This window comes from Montipora foliosa, chromosome 2 (assembly GCF_036669935.1).
Source record: "Montipora foliosa isolate CH-2021 chromosome 2, ASM3666993v2, whole genome shotgun sequence".
Taxonomy (NCBI): domain Eukaryota; kingdom Metazoa; phylum Cnidaria; class Anthozoa; order Scleractinia; family Acroporidae; genus Montipora; species Montipora foliosa.
Genome location: NC_090870.1, coordinates 33083372 through 33093371, shown reverse-complemented (window position 1 = coordinate 33093371; position 10000 = coordinate 33083372). Strand labels below are relative to the sequence as shown.

The following is a 10000-nucleotide window of genomic DNA, read 5'->3' as shown; positions in this document are numbered from 1 at the left end:
GAGTTGCACCACATATCTCACAAATATCTCACGAGTATCTCACAAGCTCTCACAAGCCAGTATTTATCGGCTTGAACTATCGGTGTGGGTTACACTTCAAACTGAAAGAGTTATTGTACTCTAAAAAATGCTTGCATTGATTAAGGGTCTTGCACGCTCAAAGAATAGGATTTTGTACTCTTACTGTTGTCTACTAGTAACCGCCAGCATGGGAACAACAATCAAACAATACCGGTCAAGGATCGGCTGTCACAACAATTTTGTGAAAGCCAAGGATGCATTTTCACGTGTGAGAGGCGATTTTCGAATACGATGCTGATGATGTTTCGCTTAAATGTGTTTTACTGGCCAACATTACAACAAGTTGTTGGATATTACACGTCATGTAATGAGGTGATGATTTGGTTTACACAAATGATGTGCTACAATGTTTGCATCCCATTGCTTATAAGGGAAGCAAATGATGTGGAGGAAAATCCAGGTCCTACAATATTTGATACCATTGATCCAACAACCTTTGTGTCCGCTGACTCTAGTCAAGGAAATGCTTTTAAGAGTTTGAAAATACTTCTAGAAGTGAATTTCTAAGAGACATATATGGACCAATGTTTGATGTCATGATCAAACTTCCAGTAAATGACTCACTATATCGTAATGATACACTTTAACAAATAAAATGAAACCATGTCTGGAACATCAGTTAACACAGAACATCTTTTAGCATTGTATAGATTATTTCCAATAACCAAAATATTGTTCAAAGTAGAATTAGTCCACAAACTAATATCTTGTATTTGATGTTATATAATAGCAGTAAGTGACATTGCTACACATTGCTTACCAGCATTCACACCAAAGATTGCTTCATATTTTCCTTGACTAGAGCCAGCGGACACAGTGGTTGCTGGATCAATGATATCAAATATTGTAGGACCTGGATTTTCCCCCACATCATCACCTGTATTTTTAGGTATTGCGAATGCTGTGTGTACCATCAATGTTTATTACTGCTACTCCAGTAGATGCTCGTTGAATTTCAGCGTTCTCTTGATCATTTATAAGATCATATGAATAAATGACAGTGCTATGCTTGTTTTTTAGCCATTCTAGTGCTTCTGTTACTAGTGCGGAATAACTGATAGAGATGATGCAGTGTGCACAAAAAATGTCTAAACTGTGCAAATGGCAATAAGACAAAGATTGGCGGCAAGTCATTTGAAGCATACTGAAGCACAGGCGCCCCAAGCTGAAAATACGTGGTGTATGCGACAGTTTGTGTATATAGAGAATTGTATGGGAAAATCACCGATCGTAAAAAAATTGTGTAAATAACTATCTCATTTGAAATAAAGTTTTCCTACCTCAAATGTGTGACCAACTTGTCTCTTTTGGCGAGTTTCGAGCCATTCTGACGCCGTTTAGTGAAGTCATCCGGAAGGCCGTTGCTGAAATAATGGGAAGGCCGGTGACTCCATCCATCGCTGGCCAGACCTCACTCCACAAATCGTTTTCTCCTCAACAGGAAAAGTCCCGAATCGCAATAAAAACAACAGTTCCATAAAGCCCAATAAATTTCACTCCAAATACGTGTGTTTCGGCGGCCGAAAGACTCGTGGCGAACGAAAACTTTGCCTTAAAATTCACCTCTTCGGCTTTCCTCAGAGGCTTGTGACCGGGTAGTCAACAACGGAAACTCGCAAGATGGTTTCAGCCTCAACTCTGATTGGTCCATTTGAATTTGACCGCGCGCTGGCAACACGACCGTTGTTGACTCCCAGTCACAAGTCGCATACACCACGTATTTTCAGCTTGGGGCGCCTGTGACTGAAGGAACCCATTTCACTGCTGCATTGTTATGGCAAATTTTCAACCAATCACGCATGGACGCATGGTGGGCTGAATGGAGTTAAACTAAGCATAAGACCCCAAGTACGCATTGCGGACCTATTTTTCTTATTTCTCAAAAAATCTTTATTGATTGAAATGTTAAGTGATGCTTTACTCTTCCTTGCCAGTTAGACCCCCTATAAAGAACTTTAACATTAAAATTACATGTATGTTGATGTTACAGTGCATGAAGATTCATGTGATCTTTCAATTTTACTTATTATAGTCATTTTATGTGATTTTTTAAATTCTGTATTTAAATTTTATTCAAATTTTACATTGCTGCTGCATAGCGGACGAAGGCCGAATACCACTGAATTCTGCTATCTACAGTGTAATTTTGTTCCTTCAGAAAATAAGAACCTATTTACATGTAAGAACCTAGATAGCCTAAATTGCTGTTAATTACCATTTTTAAATGGAAGGTTCTTACTCGTGGGGTTTTACTGTATCAGGCTTGCAAAACAGAAATCTACACACAATCAAAAACATTTGTTTCCTGCTCCGGAAGCATAATAAAAGTTAAAAAAGTTTTACAAACTCGGAGCTGAAAGTTAAAACTTATGTAATATTTCGTCCGTTTTTTCAACCGGACTTCATCAGTCATATTTAACTTTTAAAAATCTACACATTCCGTCAAAAAAAAAAAAACCTTCGATCAAACGGTGAAAATGTTTTGACAAGCAGACTTTTGATTTAAATTGCTGATTTGAACGGTGCTAAGTGACCATTTTTGCTCTTTGTGACGAGAATTTTAACCAAGGTTTCTCCAGTATTGGTCCTAACCTTGCAAAAGAAATACAATCTCATCCTTTTTCTCATAAAGACTTTCTTTCAGGATCTTTTGCAGAATCTATCAATTCAATTGTTATTGCTCAATCATTTGCATCCAACAAAGCTGCGGGTTATGATAACATTCCAATGTCCCTCACAAAGGAATCTATCCAATTAATCTCTGAACCTTTGGCTCACAGTATTAACTTGTCAATTGCTCATGGCATTGTACCAGATCAAATGAAGATAGCACGGGTAATACCTTTATTCAAAGCTGATGACCAGTCGTTGTTCACTAACTATAGACCTGTTTCAGTTCTACCTAGTTTTTCCAAATTTCTTGAGAGAATAATTTATAACCGTTTAAATGATTATCTAACTAATTTAAATGTCCTTTGTGATGAGCAATATGGCTTTAGGAAAAATCACTCCCCTACACTTACTTTGATTGATTTGTATGATAAGATTTCCTCTGCTTTAGATCGTGGTGATATAGCTGTTGGTATTTTCCTTGATCTCTCAAAAGCATTCGATACAGTTAATCATAGTATTTTATTTGACAAACTTGAACACTATGGTATACGTGGACTGGCCTTAAAATGGGTAAAAAGCTATTTTTCTAACAGATTACAATTTGTAGATTTCAACGGTCATGTTTCTTCTCGCTTTAATATATCCTGTGGGGTTCCTCAGGGCTCTATTCTAGGGCCTTTATTTTTTCTTCTTTACATTAATGATATAGTCAATGCATCTACGGCACTACAACTGATTTTATTCGCGGACGATACCAACATTTTTCTGTCTGGTAAAGATCCTGATTATTTGGTTAATCAGCTGAATATCGAGTTAAATAAGTTGTCAGTATGGTTTAGGGTTAATAAGCTTTCACTGAATCTTTAAAAGACCAAGTTCATAGTGTTCAAACCAAACCAAAAACGTAGAAGTTATAATTTTCAAATTTTGATAAATAAACAACAAATTGATCAAGTTAAAGAAACAGTTTTCTTGGGTGTGATCATCGATGAAAACGTAATCTGGAAGTCTGAGATCTCTCATGTGGCTAACAAAGTGTCGAAATCAATTGGAATGATATAGAAATCAAGTTTTTATTTATCTTCATACTCTTTGCGTGTATTGTACTTTTCACTTGTTTATCCTTACTTCTTTTACAGTAATATAGTTTGGGCGTCCACCTATAAAACTAACCTTGTTCGTCGGGTAATATTGCAGAAAAGAGTGGTGAGAATCATAGATAAATCTCATTTTAATGCTCATTCTGACCCTATATTTAAGAAACTTGGAATCCTAAAATTCCATGATCTTAACCTGTTACAACTTGGTCAATTCATGTTCTCCTATCAAATTCGAACTCTTCCTCCCAAGTTAGCTAGCAAATTCACTCTAAACAGTCAAATTCACACATATTATTCGAGAAACTCTCATGCATTTCGTCTCCCTTTCTGTCGGACTAACATTAAACAATTTTCTGTTTTCTATCAGGGACCTAAATTTTACAATTCTCTTGACATTGATGTAATTAATTCTTCCTCAACAGCTTCCTTCAAGAAAGCACTTAAGTCATTCTTTTTTACCAACTATTCTGAAAATTAAGTATTTTGTTCTTCCTGTGTCAAATTGTTTTCACCCTGTAATTTTACTTTCACAACTGTTTACATATTTCAACACCTTAATTAAATGACTAAGTGTTTGTAATTGTATGCTTCATTACCAACTTGTAAGTTCAAACTGTTTTTAATTTCCGTTCATTACTTTATATTTCAACACGTTAAATAACTAAATGTTTGTAACAATTGTAATCTCCGTTGCCAACTTGCATGTCAACAATAGATAGATGCTTTTACTTGGGGAGGCCTAATTTACATAAGCTTAGTAGTTTCTTTTAGGCCTCCTCGCCACCAATGTAATTCAATAATTTTTCTTTCCATCTTCTCTTTTTTGATTGTTCATATTTGTATTTTAATTTCTTCTTTCTGTGGCAAAATAAATAAATAAATAAATAAAAAATAAAAGGTTATTTAGATTTGCCACGTTTGAAACTTCTGTAAACACATTCACACATGCTTTGTGCCGCTTGCACATTTTCCACGCACGTGTGAGTATAATACTAAAACAATTATTCTTTTCAATCTCGGTGAAAAGTTGAACAGTGGCAGAATATTTACCACGATTTCAAAGAAAAATTGGTAAATGTTCACTGCTATTTATGGGATTAAAGTTTGGGACCAAAAACATTGAAAGAGGTGGGCACTAAGTTTGCGCATTGTTGCCTTTTTTTGTTTTGTTTTTTTTTTTTAATCAACTCTTTTTAATCGTACAGGGAAGAGAGAAAGTGGCGCAAATGGGTGGACAACACATTTGTGCACACACCTTCACCTAATATCTACCGCACAGCATCAGAAGCCATGCAGGCGTTTGAGTATTTCACCAAGCAGAGTGACTTCAGCACGTTTGAAAAGTATTCAACATATCTTGCTAGCCCTTTTGTCATGTACATTGTCGGAAAACATGTGAAAAGCAAGTGAGTATATGTTGATCGTATCGGTAATGAATAACAAGATACACATGTTAAATATTGCATAAATAAATGATATCTACCAATAATTAGTAATGATAGATTTAATAATCATGTTATTCAAGTATCGATCTTATTTAGCTAAGGACCACCCTGCGAGCAGAACCTCTCTAAAACTCGTCAGAGGGCAAGCAAGAGAGGCTCTGCAGAAATTGTGTCAAGTCTTTTAAGTCTGCACAGTCCAAGTTTCTGGGCTAGACACTCTGGTCAAACCAGTTTAGGCAGCGTGCATATCATATTTTTGTCAAAGCGAAGGGTCATAATCGAGCCTTCAGTACGAAAATCAATATTGCGTCTAGTAGTGCGATCGAGACTTGGCCATGGTGTGAAACTGTCTTCAAGCAACGGCTTGCACTTACTTAATAGAGACTTCACAATATTTCTGCAGTCTTTTCTCTCTCGTCGAGTTCAGAAAGGCTCTGTTGGCCGGGTAACTTAGGACAAGTTCTCACAACCCTTGAACTTGTTCATAAACTCTGGGGGACGTTTAAGATCCCACACATTATTCGAAAAGAGTAGGGGATGGAGCCCCTGTTGTTGTGGCTGTCCTGTTCTCTCCAGCAGAAGTGGTCGGCTTGGCGTGCGTGTCAGCTCTAAAGAGGCTTATAGCGTATGATGCCACCGAAGCAGAAACATCCTTGAGGGAAAAAGCGACTTTGCCGAATGCTGGAACATGTAGATGTAATGTTGATGTTGCGAAATATTATTACAATTGTTGATGTTGTTGTTATTGTTGTCGTTGTTGTTGTTTGCGCTACCAATACTCTGGCATCTGTCTAGAACCACTAGACTGGGATGGACAGAATTTTCCTCATGGCGTGCCGATGCAAACAGGGCCGCTTGTTGGATACTGTCCCCTACAGTATATAGGTAGGTAGGTTAAGTCTGCTACGAGCCTGAAAGACCCATCAGGCCGGCGCTTATCTCCGGTTTCTGTAGCATGAAGCGACTAGGACTATTCCTACTCCCCCCTGGATGGGATGCCAGTCCATCGCACGGTCACCCCCAGCATTAGATTCGCCGGTACCCATTTATACACCTTGGGTGGAGAGAGGCACCGTGATAGTAAAGTGTCTTGCCCAAGAACACAACACAATTTCCCCAGCCAGGACCCGAGCCCGGACCACTCTATCCGGAGTCGAGCACACTAACCATGAGGCCCTACAGTATATAAGGGACCTTCAAACTGGAGTACGAGGACGACTACAAGTACGAAATCTCAGTTCTGAGCATGCGCTTTTCGACAATTTTTGTTCTTTAAACGTGATGCGCGTGCGCATTAAAGAAAACTCGTACTCGTAGTCGTTCTCGTACTCCAATCTAAAGGTCACTAATATTAATATCTGAAATTTTCTGTATAGGACTTTTGTGACCAGCCTCAGGTGTTTTTAACAACGAAGAAGTAACAACAATCGGATCATAGTAAAGTTATTTTATTCTATTCTATTCGAGCAGCAATACCTTTTCCTTTTTGTGGAGAGAATTTTCCGCCATAGGTTCCTGTTGTTTCTTCTCTTCATGTCTTTTTTTTGTTTGCTTTTTTTTTTCTTTTGGTTTTGTTTTTGTTTTCTTCTCTTCGTGTCTTTTTCTTGTTTGCTTTTTTTTTTCTTTTGGTCTTGTTTTGTTTTTGTTTTGTTTGTTTTTTCGGGGAGGTTTTGGTTTTGTTTGAGTTTTTTTTTTCATCTTTTTTGTTTTCTTTTTTCCCTTAGTTTGTTTCCTACTGCTGTTTTCTGGATTGTGTCTTCAATATCAGATCCCTCATTTCCTCAGGGTCACTCGCAACTTGCCAAATTCGACGGGCGCAAGATACCATTCCATGCTGTTTCATTTGCACCTTACTACTGGAAGAACCTAGTCTCCTTTAGCTTCTGAACCACCTCAGCTATTTTCTTTCTTGCCAAACTGCTCTCATCTTGACAAGAGACACGATAGTTCTGTTCCCCTACGTGGTCACAGAACTGCTCCTGAGTTAAAAAGATATTACCTATTAATGCAAGTGCTGCATTATGAAACAACCCCTCACTTATTCAGCTATCCGGAGTTATCGGGCGTTAAGCATATAGGTGCATGAGTTCTATTTCTGAGTTGACATTGCCAACTGCTTGTCATTCCAGCTGTAGCACGAAGTAACCCTGGTTGTGAACGAGGCACGAAAGATGGCGGTCACGCCGAAAGTGTGCTCGTAGTATCTTGTCAGTACCACAGCCTCAGTGGTGGTTAAAATATACAGTTAAGTTTATTTGAAATGCCTGACGAATTATCGAAGAAGAAGGGAACCGCGGAAAAGGGTAGGAAACGAACAAGAGAGGGAAGCTCGCAAACGGATGAAGAAGACGCGTCCGACCAACATCACAAGCATGGATGCAAGAAGTGCCTCGAGGCTACAAACTCGAGGCTCTCCGGTATTGAAGAGAAACTCAACACGCTATTAACTATACTGCCCGAGCTGGAGAATTATAAACAGAGGATTACTCTTCTTGAAGAAGAAAATAAAGCCCTCCAAACGAGTTTGGAAAACTCACAAGCAGAGATAGAAGACCTAAGAGCCCTCGTTGATGGAGTTAATCTTAAGCAAGAAGCAGCTAACACTTCTAGCGAACGCATCGAGCATGAAATCAAAGAGCTGCACCGCCGACATGTTAAACTCGAATGTCACAGTCGTAGAGGAAACTTAAAGTTCTTTGGAATAAAGGAACGTGAAAACGAAACAAACAATGACACTGAACTTGCCCTAAGAGAATTCATGCGTACGAAGCTAAAGATTCTTCCAGTCGACGAAAAAAACATTCATTTGACAGAGTTCACAGAATTACGTCGCGCCATTCACAATCAAATGGGCGAAGTCTTAAACCAAGACCGATCATAGTTAGGCTGACGGATTTTCAAGATAAATTTTTTATTAAATCCTTCATCAAAAATCTCCCAAGAGGTACTGGATTTGGAATATCCGACGATTTTCCTAAAGAAGTTGACGAGGTAAGAAAGTTGTTATATCCGATACTAAAGGCGGCCAAACGCGAGAAGAAAAATGTATACTTCAATGTCGAAAAGTTGATCATCGACGGTGCTCTTTACCGTGGTGAAGAAACATCTCAATTTTCTTTCTATGGGCGTTTAATGGACAATTAAGTTAAAATGAAAGTTAAAATGCAGTTTAGTTTCTTTATTTATTTATTTTTTCCTACGGAACCACCTACTTGAGAGCTGCAGCTTTCCACTTTCTATATCCAGTCAAAATGCCGTACAAAGCTTTAGGTAAGTCTGTAATAGTTATGTGTTTCTGTATGTGTTTTTGCATGTGCTTTCGTTTTAGCTTTCTCTCCTGTTATGTTGATCAACTTTGTTTCGATGCTAACGAGGTAATAAGAACAAATATCAACCGCACTGTGAGCATAATTCTAAAAAAACTGTTTTCATTATTTCTTGGACACCCCGTCTATCCTGTTATTAGAAATCAAATGTATAAACTGCTATCACTTAATGTTAGAGGGCTAAACAGCTCGAGAAAGCGAAGACAAGTTTTTCGTTGGTTGCACCAACAGCAATCGGATATAATTTTCTTGCAAGAAACTTATTCCTCGCCGGAATCCATCAAAAGATGGGAAACAGAATGGGGAGGCAAAATCGTGTCCAGTCATGGCTCCTCTCATAGTAGAGGAGTCATGATTTTATTCAAACCACGTCTTGACGTTGACTTCCAAAAAATTAACGCGGATAATTCTGGCAGATGTATCTTAGCCGAGACTATTATTGATGGTACGAAAGTGGTTTTAGTAAACATTTACGCACCGAATGATACAACCCAACAAGTTGTTTTCCTCAGGGACGTTTCAAAAGAATTTCTAATGCCTTACGCCAATGACAACTTGGTGCTGGGAGGTGATTTTAACTGTACAATTAGCACTTCAGACAAAAAGGCGGTAGACCAATAGACAGCAAAAAAGCCTCTCTCGGCGAGCTTCAGTCGTTAATCAAAACACATAATTTACTTGATTCCTGGCGTTTCAAGAATCCAGATCAACCAGGCTTTACATGGGCTAACCCGTCAATGAAGATACAGTGTAGACTTGACTACTTTTTTATTTCAAAGCAGCAAAAAGATCACGTAAAGGATTGCAAAATACTTCCAACCATTTATTCAGATCACTCCGCCGTCGCTCTCTCCATGTCTTTCAACGAAAGTGAACTCCCTCGAGGGCCAGGGTTTTGGAAGTTTAACAACTCCTTGCTGTCAGATACTAATTACGTGGAACTGTTAACATTTAAAATTCCAATGTTTGCAAAAAAGCATGAACAAGTCAACGACAAAGGGTTGTACTGGGAAATGATTAAAATGGAAATTCGCGCTTTTACAATAGCTTTTTCAAAAAAGAAAGCTAAACGAAAACGTGACGAAGAATCAATTCTTTTGTCAGAAATGATGAGATTGCAAATCAAACTCCAGGCGTCATACAGCGATTCTCTTAAGACTGAACTGGAGAGAATAAAATTCAAGCTTTCCAAAATTGTGGGTATTAAAACACGAGGAACAATCGTGCGTAGTAGAGCGCGTTGGTACGAGCATGGTGAGAGGAATAGTAAATACTTTTATAACTTAGAAAAAAGGAACCAGAAAAAGAAACATATAACGTCCTTAGTTAATAATGAAGGTGACAAAATCACAAACCCGAAGGACATCCTGGAGGAAGAAGAACGCTTTTTCGAAGAGATTTACACATCAAGAAATATGGACCCCAACTGCTCAAC

General features: G+C 38.3%; 2 protein-coding genes across 2 annotated transcripts in view; one reads left to right on the top strand and one right to left on the bottom strand.

Annotated features, from left to right (window-relative positions):
- The window catches only part of LOC137990709 (prostaglandin E synthase 2-like), a 26423-nt gene that overhangs the window by 5238 nt on the left and 11185 nt on the right, over positions 1 to 10000 (top strand). Inside the window, exon 3 of the mRNA XM_068835822.1 lies at positions 5000 to 5200. Within this exon, the coding sequence (XP_068691923.1) occupies positions 5000 to 5200 (201 nt within the window). The remainder of the gene's footprint in view (positions 1 to 4999; positions 5201 to 10000) is intronic.
- Positions 6761 to 10000, bottom strand: part of LOC137992882 (uncharacterized) — an 8388-nt gene continuing 5148 nt past the window's right edge. Inside the window, exon 2 of the mRNA XM_068838447.1 lies at positions 6761 to 7218. Within this exon, the coding sequence (XP_068694548.1) occupies positions 7093 to 7218 (126 nt within the window). The 3' untranslated portion in view covers positions 6761 to 7092. The remainder of the gene's footprint in view (positions 7219 to 10000) is intronic.